The sequence below is a fragment of the Botrytis deweyae genome (assembly GCF_014898535.1).
Source record: "Botrytis deweyae strain B1 chromosome Unknown BDEW_019, whole genome shotgun sequence".
Classification (NCBI taxonomy): Eukaryota; Fungi; Ascomycota; class Leotiomycetes; order Helotiales; family Sclerotiniaceae; genus Botrytis; species Botrytis deweyae.
Genome location: NW_024066226.1, coordinates 603,344 through 619,663, shown reverse-complemented (window position 1 = coordinate 619,663; position 16,320 = coordinate 603,344). Strand labels below are relative to the sequence as shown.

General features: G+C 43.8%; 7 protein-coding genes across 7 annotated transcripts; 3 read left to right on the top strand and 4 right to left on the bottom strand.

Moving 5' to 3' along the window:
* Positions 1–53: 53 nt before the first annotated feature.
* Positions 54–1,398, bottom strand: EAE98_007907 (uncharacterized protein; the record flags this gene model as incomplete). The annotated part of the gene is made up of 4 exons (XM_038955530.1): positions 54–635; positions 692–1,002; positions 1,068–1,230; positions 1,294–1,398. The coding sequence occupies 4 exons, from the start codon at positions 1,396–1,398 to the stop codon at positions 54–56; spliced, it is 1,161 nt and encodes a 386-aa protein (XP_038808259.1).
* A 429-nt stretch (positions 1,399–1,827) lies between these two features.
* EAE98_007906 (uncharacterized protein) lies at positions 1,828–4,835 on the top strand (the record flags this gene model as incomplete). Its single annotated transcript, XM_038955529.1, has 3 exons — positions 1,828–1,845; positions 1,913–2,025; positions 2,075–4,835. The coding sequence occupies 3 exons, from the start codon at positions 1,828–1,830 to the stop codon at positions 4,620–4,622; spliced, it is 2,679 nt and encodes an 892-aa protein (XP_038808258.1). The 3' UTR covers positions 4,623–4,835.
* Positions 4,836–4,911: 76 nt separating this feature from the next.
* Positions 4,912–7,101, bottom strand: EAE98_007905 (uncharacterized protein). The gene is made up of 2 exons (XM_038955528.1): positions 6,519–7,101; positions 4,912–6,374 (listed from the first exon to the last, which is right to left on the bottom strand). The coding sequence occupies exons 1-2, from the start codon at positions 6,948–6,950 to the stop codon at positions 5,286–5,288; spliced, it is 1,521 nt and encodes a 506-aa protein (XP_038808257.1). The 5' UTR covers positions 6,951–7,101; the 3' UTR covers positions 4,912–5,285.
* Positions 7,102–7,814: 713 nt separating this feature from the next.
* On the top strand, positions 7,815–10,142 carry EAE98_007904 (uncharacterized protein). The gene is made up of 2 exons (XM_038955527.1): positions 7,815–9,484; positions 9,543–10,142. Exons 1-2 carry the CDS (start codon positions 8,079–8,081, stop codon positions 9,784–9,786), a joined length of 1,650 nt encoding a protein of 549 aa, XP_038808256.1. The 5' UTR covers positions 7,815–8,078; the 3' UTR covers positions 9,787–10,142.
* Positions 10,143–10,323: 181 nt separating this feature from the next.
* EAE98_007903 (uncharacterized protein) lies at positions 10,324–11,658 on the bottom strand (the record flags this gene model as incomplete). Its single annotated transcript, XM_038955526.1, has 2 exons — positions 10,324–10,953; positions 11,035–11,658. 2 exons carry the CDS (start codon positions 11,656–11,658, stop codon positions 10,324–10,326), a joined length of 1,254 nt encoding a protein of 417 aa, XP_038808255.1.
* Positions 11,659–13,160: 1,502 nt separating this feature from the next.
* Positions 13,161–14,433, top strand: EAE98_007902 (uncharacterized protein; the record flags this gene model as incomplete). Its single annotated transcript, XM_038955525.1, has 4 exons — positions 13,161–13,219; positions 13,283–13,352; positions 13,439–13,534; positions 13,585–14,433. 4 exons carry the CDS (start codon positions 13,161–13,163, stop codon positions 14,431–14,433), a joined length of 1,074 nt encoding a protein of 357 aa, XP_038808254.1.
* Positions 14,434–15,402: 969 nt separating this feature from the next.
* Positions 15,403–16,222, bottom strand: EAE98_007901 (uncharacterized protein; the record flags this gene model as incomplete). The annotated part of the gene is made up of 2 exons (XM_038955524.1): positions 15,403–15,704; positions 15,760–16,222. 2 exons carry the CDS (start codon positions 16,220–16,222, stop codon positions 15,403–15,405), a joined length of 765 nt encoding a protein of 254 aa, XP_038808253.1.
* Between the last annotated feature and the right edge of the window lie 98 nt (positions 16,223–16,320).

The following is a 16,320-nucleotide window of genomic DNA, read 5'->3' as shown; positions in this document are numbered from 1 at the left end:
CATCCTCATAATCAAATTTTAGATTAGAACATCCTCCCCCATGCAAGCTTTACTTAACGACGTCCGTGACTGCGAGTTGCGGCACTGCCTTGCATTTGTTCAAGTTCTTGTTCTAGGGACTTGATAGCAGCATGTGTACTCTCCAAATCCTTGTTCAAACGATCACGCTCACTGATGAGCTTCTGCTCCCATTGTCTGAAACGGTGCTCCTCAATCTTAACCTGCTCGGTGAAACGCTTTCTTAAGCTCTCTTCCTCTTCCTTGAATTTGGGGTTATCAAGCTTCCTAGGTCTAGCTTCACCGAATTTGCGAGTCTCCATTTGCTGGGCGCGGTAAGCCTCGTAGTGTGCTTCTTCGGTAGTGTGGATGAGATCGAGCATGTGTGTTCGGATAAGAATGGATCTCAACTTCTTGAAATCGCAGTGGTCTTCGTTCTCAACTTCAGCAACACCCCATGCGTATTGACGACCCTTAACGATACGTCCATCACTAGTCTTGACATCCTTCTCTGAGCCAATGACTGCAAATGGCATAGCAGCCATCAAACTTCGTGCATGTTGAGCAGCAGCCTCGTCATCTTCCTCGATAGGTGGTGTGTAGATCTTGATACCTTGTGCTTCAATGACAGCTTGGATCTACAGAAAATACGTTAGCTTCGACAATGATGTTGATGTACTGAAATATACCATACCTTTTGCTTATAGCGGGCCAAATCAGCCGGGCTTAAGGTATCAGCCTTGGCGACTACTGGAATCAAGTTTACTCTTGAACTGAGTCTCTTCATAACCTCAATGTCGAGGGGCTTCAAAGTGTGGCCGGTAGGTCGGATAAAGTACAAGCAAGCGTGTACACGTAAATCGATCTTGTCAACACGGCGAGGCTGTTGCTCTTGCAACATATAGGATTCATGTTGATCGTCCAAAAACTCAATAATTGGCATCCAGGAGTCGCGATTGTTGACATAATCTCCAAAACCAGGTGTATCGATAACAGTCAAACGAACTAGGATAATGTCAATAATGGCCAATTAATCATCTCAAGTAGACTGGATATATTGAACTGCATACCCTTGAAGAACTTCTCTTCTAATTCAGCCTTTGTGATTTCAATCTCAACGGTTTTATCCACTTGCTTTGCGTGTCTGCGTTTGTGATCGGCATAGTTTTTGATTGTGGTAGAGAAAAGGGTATTAATGAAGGTTGTTTTTCCAAGTCCAGATTCGCCAGCAACCTGCAAGAGATGATTAGTATCAAGTTGCTGAAAGTTCTGAAAACAGAATAGAGAATCACGTACCATAATAGTGAAGGCAGCACCTCTCTTTGCGACAATCTTGTGTCTTTGATTTGGTAAATTCGCAATTCCGATGGGGGAAGCGCTTTCGGCGGTAGGTGGTGCCATGGTGATTATTTATTTACTGAATTTGAAGATTGCAAAGGTTCTTGAAGAAGAGGAAATAGATGGAAGATGTGTTGTGATGCCTTTGAAAATTAATTGTTGTCCGATATTGCTGTCGGTGGGTTTGTGGTTGAACGAACGGTCTGGTACTCAGGAGAATAATAATCGTATCGCTGGGGGTTGAAATTCGAAGTACAAGCTGCCCCTGGGAATTGACTGATTCCTTATTTCGGCTAGAGAACCCCCAATGGCCAAAAGCCACTAGAGATGCTAACAAGCGCTAACGATTATTGGTTAGCTTGCATGGAATTGCAGATCGGATTATCTTTTCGGATTAATTAATTGAAAAAAATCCAAATCCATGCAATGCGATAAGATTTTGAAGCTCAGAAATTCATCTCAAAATATTAATATGCCATTAAATCGGTAACAATGAAGACGGAGTTTAAGGTAAGTTCCATTTCTTGACTTGCAGATATATCTAGATAGAATTGTTGCTTACTAAATACTCAATTAGTTCTCCAATCTCTTAGGGACTGTTTACAGCCAAGGAAACCTTCTCTTCAGTCCAGATGGATCATGTCTATTTTCTCCAGTAGGAAATAGAGTCACAGTTTTTGATTTAGTAAAGTAAGTTATATCCTCTTCATTGAACACTGATATACTAACATGCTTTCAGTAATAAGTCGCATACACTTCCATTCGCACATCGAAAGAATATAGCAAGATTGGGACTTGCGCCGCGAGGAAACTTATTACTTTCAGTCGATGAAGATGGCCGCGCGATATTGACCAATGTACCGAGACGGATTGTCCTTCACCACTTTTCTTTCAAGTCAGCTGTATCTGCCATATCCTTTTCGCCATCTGGACGCCATTTTGCTGTGGGAGTTGGTCGAATGATCGAAGTATGGCACACACCCTCAACACCAGATACGAATTCAGAGGGGGAGTTAGAGTTTGCGCCATTTGTTAGACACAGAGTATATACCGGTCACTATGATACTGTTCAAAGCATCGAATGGTCGAGTGATTCTCGTTTTTTCCTTACCGCAGCAAAAGATTTGACAGCCCGGATATGGAGCTTGGATCCAGAAGAAACTTTCATACCTACTACTTTAGCGGGCCACAGAGAAGGTGTTATGGGTGCATGGTTTTCGAAAGATCAGGAGACTATTTACACTTGTAGTAAGGATGGAGCAGTTTTTCAATGGGCGTATATACGCAACCCCAATGCCCCCGAGCCAGAGGATGAGGATGAGGATATGGAGAATCCGGATGACGACTCGCACATGCAATGGAGAATTACGGAGCGACATTACTTCCTACAGAACAACGCTAAGGTCAATTGTGTTGCATACCACGCCGAAACGAATCTTTTGGTTGCCGGATTCTCGAATGGTGTATTTGGACTCTACGAGATGCCAGAATTCAACATGATCCATACCTTGAGTATCTCACAAAACGATATTGACTTCGTCACAATTAACAAGTCTGGAGAATGGCTGGCATTTGGAGCCTCAAAGCTTGGGCAACTTCTAGTTTGGGAGTGGCAATCAGAATCATATATCTTGAAGCAACAAGGCCATTTCGATTCAATGAATTCTTTAGTTTACTCTCCAGATGGACAAAAGATTATTACCACTGCAGACGACGGAAAGATAAAAGTCTGGGATGTGAATACTGGTTTCTGTATAGTCACTTTTACAGAACATACCAGTGGAGTTACGGCCTGCGAATTTGCGAAGAGAGGAAATGTTCTTTTCACATCAAGTCTTGACGGTTCGATAAGAGCATGGGACCTGATAAGATATCGAAATTTCCGTACTTTTACAGCGCCCACCAGACTTTCATTCTCATCCTTAGCAGTCGATCCCAGTGGCGAAGTCGTTTGCGCGGGATCTTTAGATTCTTTTGATATCCATATTTGGTCTGTACAGACTGGCCAATTACTAGACAGATTATCAGGCCACGAAGGGCCTGTATCATCACTGGCTTTCGCGCCAAATGGAGGTGTAGTAGTAAGTGGAAGTTGGGATCACACAGTCAGAATCTGGTCCATTTTTGACCGGACACAAACGAGCGAACCGCTTCAACTTCAAGCGGATGTATTAGACGTCGCATTCCGTCCCGATTCGCTACAGCTTGCTGTCTCAACCCTGGATGGACAGCTGACATTCTGGTCTGTTTCAGAAGCTGAACAGCAATCAGGTGTTGATGGCCGAAGGGACGTTTCGGGTGGTCGAAAAATAACCGATCGAAGAACTGCCGCCAATGCTGCGGGCAACAAAAGCTTCGGCTCCCTTAGATATAGCGCAGATGGATCCTGTGTTCTTGCAGGTGGTAACAGCAAGTACATCTGTTTGTATTCAGTAGACTCCCTGGTCTTGTTGAAGCGATTCACCGTCAGCGTCAACTTATCCCTGTCCGGAACGCAAGAATTCCTCAACAGCAAACTTTTGACCGAGGGTGGACCAGCCGGTCTTATCGATGAACAAGGCGAAGCCTCCGACCTCGAAGACCGCATCGATCGAACTCTCCCCGGATCAACCCGCGGTGGAGATCCTTCCGCCCGCAAAAGACTCCCCGAAGTCCGCGTTGCCGGCGTGGCTTTCTCTCCAACAGGGAGATCCTTCTGCGCAGCCTCAACAGAAGGTCTCCTCATCTACAGTCTCGACACCATGCCCCTCTTCGACCCCATCGATCTCGATCTCGCCGTCACCCCCTCCTCCACCCTCCACGTCCTCAACATCGAAAAAGATTACCTCAAAGCCCTCGTCATGGCATTCCGTCTCAACGAAGCTCCGCTCCTCCGTCAAGTCTTCGAAGCTATCCCACACCCCAACATCGCCCTCGTAGTCGCTGAATTACCAGTCGTTTATATTCCTCGTCTGTTACGTTTCGTAGCTATGCAAACAGAGGAATCCCCCCATCTCGAATTCTGTCTTCTCTGGGTCCAAGCAATACTCGTTTCCCACGGTCAGTGGGTGGGCGATAATAGAATCCTTGTAGATTCAGAGCTGAGGATTGTGGGGAGAGCAGTTGGCAGGATTAGAGATGATTTGAGGAGGTTGGCGGATGAAAATGTCTACATGATTGATTATCTACTTAACCAACCGATTGAAAAGGGAATCGAGGGTGCAGATGCAGGGGAGAAGGATGTACTGGTCAAAGATGTGGATATTAATGATGATGATGATGAGGCGGAATGGATTGGTCTAGATTAGGTTGTATCATATTATATGGAAGGATAAAAAATTTAAGCTGGTTTTTGTACTCTTTCTCGTTTCTGAATACTTTGTGGTGTGTGTTATCGTTGTCGTTGTTGTTGTCAACCCCCGGTTTTGAATATCACGGTCTCATCAAATTCTCTGATGCATGTAGATTTACATCTTCGTCAAGTTACACGCCACTGTCCAGGGCAAATCCTTCTCCCTCAGAATAAAAAGGTGGTATCAAGATATCATCAACGCTTTTTCTCTTCGCTCACTTTCTCGTTGCACGGGAACTTTCATATCGTGTAAACTCATAATGACATTCATTGTATTTGATATTCCGTAAGCATAAATACGTAGAGGTATATGTATATCTATCAAAAAGTGTAGGCGGGTATCATCCAACGCGTATACCAAAAATGATCTGCGAAGCAGATAGGGGTTTTCAGAATGCGGGATGTTGTATAGAGGTATCCAATGCATCCGCTATGCTATAATCAAAATGCCTGCCTGCCCATATCTAAAATAAAAATGCCATGTAGGCAAAGGGTATCCTATACTCATACTCATTGCAATTAATTTATTGCAGAGAGGCGACTGATCGTAGCTTCATGAACAAGGAGAGATATGCAAATATTCGCTTCGTCGGCAGATATTCGCATGCAAGGCGCCACACTAAACTGTACCCAAGCGATGACGCTCCCAAACACCAAGCTCGACACTCTCATTGCCTTTCTCTAACCCAGCGATTTTCTCCAATAAACGCCAATCACATGTCTCTATCCAATCACGTTTACCATTTGATCTCGTGAGCTGAAGGGCGCCAATTTGCTTCATGAACGCGATTGTTTGATTTATTCTGCCGTGTTCAACGAGGGCAATCTTGCGGACTCTTTTTCCGGTTTTGGGACAGCGTTTTGGGAGGACTGTACGGGTCAGGGGAAGTAAGGAGGTGATGTAGGTTGCGCCGTGGGATTGGAGGAGATCGATTAGCCAGAGGTGGGAGGAGATGCAGGGAGACAGTATGAATATTGCGTTATGGAAAGCACAGTTTGTTGTTTGCTTACATTGGCCAGTGCCGGTAAAGATAGTTTTGGTAAGAGGATCAGGAGACTTTGATTTTTGTAGAGACCTTAATTGCTCTAGAGACAGCCGACGAGATCTATGGGTAAGCCTAGTCGGTGTCTTTTGAGGAACCTCGATATTTTCCGAGCCTATTGGCGGAATGTGTTGTGGTAGTGACTGCATAACATTTAGGGAAGACTTGGTAGAATCAGACAAAACGAGAGGCCTTGATCGTCTTGTTGGTGGAGGCGAAATCAGTTGTGGGGGCTTGGTTGGTCGCGCGACCGATGGAAGTGCTATAGTTTGGGTGCCTTGATCTTTGGTAAAGGACCGTCTTGGTTGAATGACACTAGGCATAATGATTCCTGTCTCACCCCGCCTTCGAATAGGTACCAAATTTTTGACATCAAACTTAGCCTTTACCTCCAGATTCCGAGGAAAACTCGTGTGAACTGCTGTGACTAAAATATCAACTGGAACCTGGAACCCGAAGTCTTTATGAATGATACGAGTGAGCCATTTTCCTTGGGAGCTTTGAAGTCTCGAGTATATCTGTCCAAGGCGGTCCCAGGTGTCTCTGTCATTGGGATCTGCAAGAGACTTTATAGTAGCTGAGGACCCTTCGTTTTGAGCAGCAATGGTAATTAGGGTATCCTCGACCTCTTGCACAGTGACTTTCATGTGTTCAAACACTGTCTCCTATGAAAGCGTTTTAGTAAAGTTGCCATGTAAGTGTGTACATCACATGAAGAAGCCCCTGATTATACTTTACTCAAGCGAAACGCGGGTTCATTCATGGGTAATTCCAAGAGAATAGTTTCCCTCCTGAACTAATATACTGACCTGATTCGTATCCCGACCTATATACTTCATGATACATTGTACACGATAGCCTATATCATTCCTGACTAAATCATCGCGACCAGCCTTGGGATTCCATACAGGCATCAATGTCCCATCTCCCTCTTCGAGCTTTTTGAATGTGGCACGTTGTTCGACAGTCATATAAAAATACCTAGCAAGGAAGCGCTCGAAGGCTACTTTGTGGACATCGTAGTCTCGATCATCCAGGACCTCTGGTTTGAGGGTAAATAAAACCGAAGGGTCGTCTTTATACATAGCATCCAAGGTATCGCGATGGAGTTTGAACCAACGAATCCAAGCATCACTCACCTTCTCCTTCAGAATTTTGGGAAGTAATGGCGGAAATCTGCAGATCAAGCCCTCGAGTTCATCTAGCAGTTTACATATTTTGTAGAATGGAAAGGTTTTCATTGTAAGAAAGGATGTTAAGCATAAGCAGGGGGGATAAGATGTGCTGTGCTGATGAGTAAGAAAATGAATAAGATGAACAGCAGGATGGATATGTGAAAATGTTCATATTTTGTAAGAGAGTATGTATGATTGCAGTTGTAGAAAAATGGATGTGTAGTGATATCTCTTTGTTGTCACAGTAGTTCAAGTCGCGAGGAAACTTTGCTGTAGCAGAAAGTACACTACGATAGACACTAGAAAGACTAGGAGACACGAAAACAGCTCGAAATCTCGTGACCTTGATGTTTTCAGTCGGAGTTTATAAGTTCCGACTTGCTGCTTTGATCTCGAATTTCCCCTTTCTCTTGAAAAGGGCTAGACTGTCTTATTATAACTTGTCTAAATTCCATGGAGAGTTCATCCCATTTGTTTGTTTCTTCATTCTTCATCCACTCTCTCAATGCCATCTACACAAAACTTCAGGGTTGTTCCAAACCCATCCAACCCCAGAATTTACGGGGATATTCGTCACTTGAACCAGCTAGGGAGTCTCGAGGGAGTCAGTCTTCTGTACATAATTCCAATGTCTTGTCTTGAGTTTGGACAACTAATAAGTACCTACCTAGGCAACCCAAGGATCAGCTAACATGATACTGTAATAATCAATAGTAAATAATAAATAATAATAATAATAATAATATTAATAACAACAATAACAATCTCAATTCAAATAGACAAACCTAGAACAATTTTGACAAATACTAGGTACCTACTGAGTTACTCTACTCAAGATTGGAGTAAGACAGAAACGTTCAAGTCTTTCCTGTCCTACACTTCACTTCACTTCCCTTGGCTTGACTTCACTCACAACACAACTCATCTTTCTGTGTTCAAAAACAAGTTTCCTTCTTGGAATGATTGCATCTCCTACCACTTCTCTTGTATGATGTTTATGATGTCCAAAATCTAAAAATATCGACCATCCAATCTTTGATTCCTTTATTCGTCTCCATCTCTGTCTTCTCTTGTTCGCTTTCATACTCCTTTTTGGTTATTTGTTGACATATCGGCTCCCCTACTGACCAAATGCATAACGATTAGTCGATTACGATAACACAAACATAAACACAAGAATTTCTTCAACATTGAATGCTTATATTCAAAATTACTTTCATTCCACTATTCTGTGATCATTATATATACTTATCCTCTCCAATATGCACAATGGATTCATTCCACCATCGAACAACCTCAATTGATCGTGCTTCTGTTGAATCAATTCTAACAGGGGCCGATCAACCTACTGATGTACCAAGTCCCCATATTGGTACTTCACCCAATAGAGTAAACTTCTCTACAAACCACCCACCTCGACCCATTGTACGACCAGATCGTGCACTATCTTATACTTCAAGAAGACCAAATCGACTTTCGCTAACTTTCCCCGTTGCTCCAAGCAACGGCCTCGAATCAGTCAGAGCTACTCCTACTTCATCAAATGCTCCATCAGTTCCCGGCACACCTGCAGATCCCAACGTTATCCTATCGCCAAATGATTCAAACGGGTTTCTAGTCGCCCTAGCTAGTCAGGAAAGGAGGGTCCTCGAACTTAAGGAGGAGCTGGACAAAGCCGAAAATGAGCTCAAGCAGTTGAAAAAACAATGGGCGCTTCATGAAGCAACAAAGAAGAGAGCAGAAATTCGCCATGTCGAGAAGCTTCAACCTGTGCAAACTGAGCGCGGGTCTGCTGACGAGAACGCACTTAAGACTCCAAGGCAAAGCATAGATATGGATCGAAAGAAAGCTTTTCTTGCCAATCTTCCTCACCTACCAAAAGATCAGAAGAATCCACGAAGGAAAATCATTACTGGTGGTCATACTCGTACACTTTCGCTCCTTTCCCCAGAAAGAATGACGCACAATTCTACACTTCCAGAATCCACCGGAACAACCTCAGTCGACCTCCCAAGAAGCACAACTATGCCGGATACAAGTATTGGTATCTCCAGGGTCAACACAAATCGAGCAAATAGACATTCATACCAAGGAGGACTAGGAGTGACACATGGAGTGAAACAGATTACAGAAGATGTTAAAGCTGGACTATGGACTTTCCTTGAGGATCTTCGACAAGCTACAGTAGGGGACGAAGCGGTCAATGGCACAGCGAACAAACGATCAAGCTTGGATGCAACACAACGCGGACTAAATAAGCGAATTAGTAAGGGTAGTTTACGAGGACGACGAGGGAAATCACCAAGACCAGATCCATCATCACAAAGAACATGGGATTCCTTAACCGGTGATAATCCTGCTCTGCTAGATTTGGGAGGCGCATTATGGCAAGACCCTGAAACTCTGGCGGCACCCATGAAACCCACAAACGTTCAAAAGAAACGCGCAAGACCAATTTCATTTCCTACTGCTACCATCGACGATGACGATTGGTCAAATTGGGATTCTCCAGCTCCTAAATCGCCCATGAGATGGAGCGGTAGTTCTACATTGTCCGGTCCAGTGACTCCTGGAAATGCAAGCGGCGAAGATGAAGTAAAGTGAGAATTTCATTCTGTTCCTGGCAAAAGAATATTTTCACTAACAATACAATCATAGCATTATGGACTCGAACAACCCCCCAGACTCGCCCTCAAGAAGGGATGAAATCCCGTGGCCTGCTCTCGACCAATTGAAACCGGGCAATCTTAAGAAAACTGTATCTACAATGATGAATCAATGGGAGAAAAGCCTTACTCCACCTCCCGAAGAAGCCACGTCTGAAGATTTTCTTACCGGTTCTCCTCGTGTTCAAGTGGGACGAGAACGAGATGGATCCAATTTTGCCGAGACAAATTCTTAATGTGTGGAGGAGTTGGCTGGTATCTCATGATAATGTTTTCTGCGTATAATGTATGGAATGGAATGAAACGGCTGGATAGCACAATGTGGGATTGGTAGGAGATCTGGAGATAGATTGTTGCTTTCTATCCTTGGTATTTAGGCAGATCAGACAAGACTAGACCAGATGTCTGTGCTCTGATTGATGATAGATGATTTTGATGAAGGAATGAAATGATTTTGTTGCCTACTTGTTGTTGTAGTTTGTTGTTGCAGTATGGTGTTGCAGTATGGTGTTCAGGTAGCGAGGGTATGAATGTTCAATCATCAATTATATTAGATATCACCCACTTCCAAAGAATAGACTGTGCATTTGGATATTCAATTTCGTTTTGACATTCAAGTGTCGTGTGATCTATCGATCATCATATTGTAGTCTTACCATCTAGCATAGACTATCTACAATCCCCATCAATGCGGAAATATTCTAATTTCTATATCCTCAGAATCTAGCTCACATGACTTCTATGTAACCAACCAACAAGATTCTATTTCCCCCTTAAATCTTAGGACTCTCACCCAAAAAGCCCTCCGCAACCGCCTTAATTAACTGCGTCGCAATGGCCGTGACAGATGGTAACCTCAAATTTCCCTCCTTGTACCCCTCGCTAGCTGGTTCTCCCAACGGACTCGTTCCATTCAACAACGCTTCCCTAATCTCCTCCATCTCAAACCACTTCGCATCTTCCAATTCCGGATCATGCTCCAGATGAATTTTCTCACCATCCGGCAACGCTTGGGCAATGGCACCAATCATCAAGTTTGCAGGATAGGGCCAAGGTTGGGTACTATGAATGACGACACGACCGAGTTTCACGCCGGACTCCTCCCAGACTTCGCGACGCACGGCTTCCTCGACCGATTCGGCGGGCTCGCAGAACCCGGCCAGCGCGCTGTACCAGTATTGCGGCCAGCGCTTTTGACGGCCGAGAAGAATGCGTTTGCCGTCGTGGCTGACGACGGCCATGATGACGGTGGGGTCTGTGCGGGGAAAGCAGAGATTGGAAACGCCTTTGCGGGTTGCGCAGGAGGCTCTTTGGGTGGGGGTTGCGGGGTTGGTTCCTGCTTGGGCGGTGGGGAGAGAGGCGAAATCGGTGGGGGGACACACGCGTTTGGTGCCTGCGTTGATCTGGGATTTTGTTAGTTTTTTGGTGATATTCCAAGGTGGAGATTTTTCTCTTCTTTGCATCTCAAAGTAGTGTTCACTTACAGAAAGCGTAGGCTGTCCACACCCTCCGCAGAAAGGATTCCTAGCATTCCAATCCAGAAGTGCTCGTGCCTGGGCGAAAATTGCAGCCTCTTGTGCGTCCAGACTCATGAGCATCCTTCCCTCTTGGAACACCAATCCTTTTTCCTGCATGGCTTTCACCACGCTGTTTGCTTCGTTTTCGTATGTTCCTTTGGGGGTGACATCGATTGCAAAATAAGGAGTTCCGCTGTAAATGCCATGCTTAAACCCTTCTTTGTCTTTACTCCTTTCATCCAAGCCCAGGAATAAAACTAATGGTAACGTCTTGGAAGAATTAAACTCTTTGATCATCGTCTCCTCATCTTTCTCAAACGGGTTCTGTCCCGTCAATCCCGTGATATCGGAGTGAGAGGAATAGGCCAGGTGACTGGGATCTTTAGTCAGCGGAGCAAGATTATTGAGAAGGAGGAAGTTGGCGGCGGGATGGGTGAATGCGCTGGAGATGAAATCATGGTTTGCGCGGAGGAAGGAAACACGGTTGAGGGGCGAGCCGGAAAAGTAGTTGGCTACTTCGCGGCCGAATTTGCGGGTGAGCATGGAGTCGACGTCGGGATGAGCAGGGGATGGGAGAGAAGGTTCGGGCATGGTTTGGATGTTGTGGTTTGGATGGTGGGGAGAGGAGAGTGTTCTGAAGGGAGGGGGTTTATATATGATAATGTTAAGGAGTACCCGAGTAGAGAGAGAGAGAGAGAGAGAGAGAGAGAGAGAGATAGAGGGATCAAAGCTATAAAAGGAAATAGTGGGGTGGCTACTCTATCTTTTATCTAAATTCCGACCCTCGGGATTTCTAAGCCAACAAGCCAACACATTTCGATTTGATAGTCAGCCACTTATTATTATTAAATCGTTCATTCAATTTGTTTGTTACCATTGCCGGAGTCATCTTGAGAAGATTGGATTAGTACGAGGTATACATACAAACCGAGGGGTAGTAATCTAGATCAATAGCCGTGAGACTCTGTCTTACCATCGGAAACCCCTATGTTTCTTAAATTCTCCGACTCACATTACTCAAATACGACCTCTCAAATCTCCAAATGCGAGAAGAGTAATTGAATTGTTCAAATTCCATGCATGTCATGTACGATACTCGAGTACGGAGGTTGACGGTGTAAGTATTGTAAAACACACTAAAAAGCGACCGAGCTTTGCCCCATTTTTATCGTTTGGACCAATCATATCATCACGCTGATTGAAAATTTATATGGTGAACTCCAGGTGGTGAAAGTATTGTAAATTTATTCTATCCCTAGCAAAATCATTCAAATTTATCGAAATTCATATTTTTCTTTTTAGAAATACTATTCTGAGCCTATCTAAAACCTATTGAAAGCTTTCAAAGCTTTAAAAGCTTTCAAATTTTAAAAGTTGAAAATATGAATAAAAGGATTCAAAATTCGATATTTTGAGGGGGATGGCTGAATATCTAGTAAAATTAGTAAAAGCAGCATTGGAATTTCGTAAAACAGCAACTTTTATTAAAAATGGGGCTTACACGACTTACGCCTTCAACCTTCGTACTCGTAAATAAATAAATAATGACGTCTTTCCTCCTTCCCCCACCGAGCTCCGACCGGGAAGTATCCAATTGACAGCTACCCCAGTCCCAGACCAGACTAGACACCTCTAATCGGACAAGCGTCCGCATCACGTGATAAGCGTTAGTCATGTGAGCTACAAACTACCTACAAACCTTGCTTTGAACAAAGTATCTTTCACCGTAATTATTGTCTACTTTAGCAACATCTTCCAAACGCTCTCCAGACTTTTCACTTCATATCTCGCTCTTTTGCTGCGATTAGGACATCAGAATATCGCTCATTCGAGAAGTTGGCTCGAGTTGACGGGATTGCATTACTTTTCTGTGTCTTACCATTACTAGAGAGGTTTGGTAGACCGCCACATTTACATCAGATCATACTAGAGTTGGCTTAAGATATCGAGTCATAATTTTTTTCTTTGCTTTTTTTGATAGCAAAATTTGGAGAGAGAGAGAGATTTTTTTTTCAAAAGGCTTTCATTTTGGGATTGTTCATATTTGATATATTTATAATTCTTTTGAGATTGGGTCTATACGAAAATTCAAGATGATTCCTCCGACTCAGAATTTGAATTTGGATATTACTGCTATATCGGGGATATGTGGGTATGTGTCTATTGAGTTTTAGCTTGGGGATTTTGGATAAAGGAAAATACTGATGAGAATTAGTTCAATATCGATTGCTTGTTGGATAGTGGTCTTTAGTCCTCAGATTATTGAGAATTGGAGACGAGGTTCGGTGAGTACCTTCGATGAGATTCTGTTTGCAAGCCAATTGGGTTGTTGGAAGCAATTAAATGAGTGCAATGTGCTAATATCTAATAGGCTGATGGATTATCTCTACAATTCATCATTATATGGCTTGCTGGTGATGTTTTCAATATCTGGGGTGCTATGCTCCAAGGTGTTCTTCCTACGATGGTAAATATTGTCCAATGAGTTTCACGTGATATCGATGTTAACATCATTAGATTATCCTCGCCGTATACTATACCATAGCAGATATAGTTCTTCTAGGTCAATGTTTCTACTACAAGGGCTTCACCTGGCGCGACGAAGTTAAGCCACCACCATCCCCACCTAAGCCCACCTACGCAGCAATAGCAGCTAGCACGCCCAGTGAAACTACAGCGCTCATCAATGGCCTAGAGAGAAGACACAGCGGCACCTCTGTTTCAGCTCAACATCTCTCTCCCGTTGTTCCGCTTCTCGACCCTCCTTCTAACGATACGCCCATCACCAAGAAAGTCAAAACTTCCCCAATGCAAACCTTCCTCTTCAATTTCTTTAGCATCATTCTCGTCTGCATTGCCGGTGTTCTCGGCTGGTGGATATCCAACTCCTCTTCCGCCCAATCCCACAAAACACATGATAAACACTCATCTACTCACACCAGCCCATCCTTTTCCCCCTTGGGACAAACTTTCGGCTACCTCTGCGCCATCCTCTACCTAAGTTCTCGAGTCCCCCAACTTCTCCTCAACCATCGTCGTAAATCTACTCAGGGAATCTCAATGCTTTTCTTCCTATTCGCTTGTATTGGAAATCTCACATACGTCCTTTCCATCTTCGCTTACGAAGCCCCCTGTCTCACAGCCTCGAGACACGGACACTCAAAGTGCGAAAGTGGCGAAGCACGATCGGAATATCTTCGCTATATTGCTGTAAACGCGAGTTGGTTGGCAGGTAGCGCGGGTACCTTATTGTTGGATGCGGGTGTTTTTGTGCAATTCTTTTTGTACGGAGATGGAGAGGGAAAGATGGTGGAAGAGGAAGCGGCTGTTCAAGGGAACGGCGCGACGAATGGTGTTGTGGCTTAATAAGTCTTTAATCTGGGAGAGAAAATGTTGAGATGTAGTGAGAACTGAAATTGAGTCGGTATCGAAAGCTCGATGAAAGGGGATGAAGCGTGATGGTTGTGGAATATTTGTGTTACTACCTATGTACACTACACATGAGACGACGGTTTCTTACGAAGATTGAAAAAATGAAAGGATCTTGGATGCATGGGATGGAATGATTTTGCGTTTTAATTCTGGGCACAATAGCGTGTCAAAAAAGGGTGGCATTCTGGAAACTTGTATCATATCTAAAATTGCATCAAGATATAGATAAGATATCTCTCATGTTAGATCAAAGCTGTGAAGGTAATGTGATATATATATTTTTGTGATCTGTGGCAATTATCTATAGGACTGAAACATCAGGACTACTCAGGAGTTGTTTGTAAGGCGCATATGAGCAGATTGAGAGTAGACGAACAGAGCGTAATATCGACGTGAAAACCAGATCGTAATCGTCGAGATTTTCACACAAGGAGTAAATGTTACACCATGTGATGTGAGAGCATCCCACAAGATAGCACATGACATGAAGTGCAAATATCTGAATATGGAAAGAAGGAAGCAAACTCGCGAGATTGGATGTGTTCCATTGAGTAAGAGTTGGATCTTGAAGTGATAGGTGGTCAGTTAGAATTAGTTTATGGCTCATAGGGGATGAAAGATGAGAAGACCTGTTTGCTGGTCGATACCCGTGAGTATATTTCTCACCGTGATGAGGAAAGCGAAGCGTGTGCTGGGATGAAGACATGTGGGTGGTACTGCTTTGATACAAAGGGTAAGGCAATAGACGATAACTTACTTTTGTAATTGGTAAATCAAAAGCGAGAAATAACGTGTCGAGAAAACCAGAAACCCTCTCCGTCACGAAACGAAATTAATTTCCAAAATTTCCAAAATTTCCCCAAATGCTCTCGCAACTGGGTTCCATATTTCCTTTCTCGTTGACTAGCTTTGCTTCTCTGGCAATACTGGAGGATCATTTTTGGACACTCTCATTACACGGGGTTGCTCCCAATCTGCTCCCAACCAATTTATCAATTCCTCCTCCATGTACTCATTCGAAAATTTGTAGATGACGGATTGTAGGTTTTCGAAGTACGTAATGACTTCTTCGTGAATGTTTTGCGTCTTTATTATGATGTCGATGTAATCAAGTGTGCAGCCATTGACCATGCAATCTGTGAGAGGACGTACAAGAACAGTTTTGAGATCGTTATTCCATTTTAAGAAGGCCCTGTCAGCTCTACCTATTTCGCAGCACAGTATCAGTCACTGCGGGATTTGCATGGGCAAAGAGCTTACTCAGATATGCATTGATCCTTGGGTCGGTGGACAATTTATTTCTTTGAATACGCCAGAAGTCATTCCAATCTTTCGCAGACTTCGAGTGGTTACGCCGAATCCGAGGCTTCCAGGTCTGCGCGTCCAGTGTAGAGAGATTGAATCGAAAATATTGAAGTATATCGCTGAGAGCATGGTCTAGCAACAAAGGAGGCCCCTTGAGGATGACGTAACTCTTACCCCAAGGAGTGATTGATGAAAGAAGATTGTGCTTTGCGGCGACTTTGAGAAGCAACTTCCTGCTCTGTTGATACCTTTCACGAATCGCCATAAGAAGATCATTTGTTGTTAATGGGCAGCATTGGCTGACTGAAATGGACCCGCTGGGGTCTTCGTCCTGTTGTGGCTCAACGGTGTCAGCCAAAATAACCACTTTGCCATTTCTTCCCAACAAAGTGTAATTTCGAGGCTTGGGAGAGGCCATTTTGACATCGAAACCGCAATATTATGACCGATGATGAAACTGCCCAAGTCGTACTATATTTATGTTTATCGAGTTTTGAATCGCTTCGTTGGGAGTCG

Bases quoted from the DNA above. Each gene is read 5' to 3' on its own strand.
- EAE98_007905 (XM_038955528.1), bottom strand. From the start codon at position 6,950: ATGAAAACCTTTCCATTCTACAAAATATGTAAACTGCTAGATGAACTC. The intron at 6,375-6,518 runs GTCAGTATATTA...ACGCTTTCATAG, and splicing joins TAGGTCGGGATACGAATCAG to GAGACAGTGTTTGAACACAT.
- EAE98_007904 (XM_038955527.1), top strand. From the start codon at position 8,079: ATGCTTATATTCAAAATTACTTTCATTCCACTATTCTGTGATCATTAT. The intron at 9,485-9,542 runs GTGAGAATTTCA...ATACAATCATAG, and splicing joins AGCGGCGAAGATGAAGTAAA to CATTATGGACTCGAACAACC.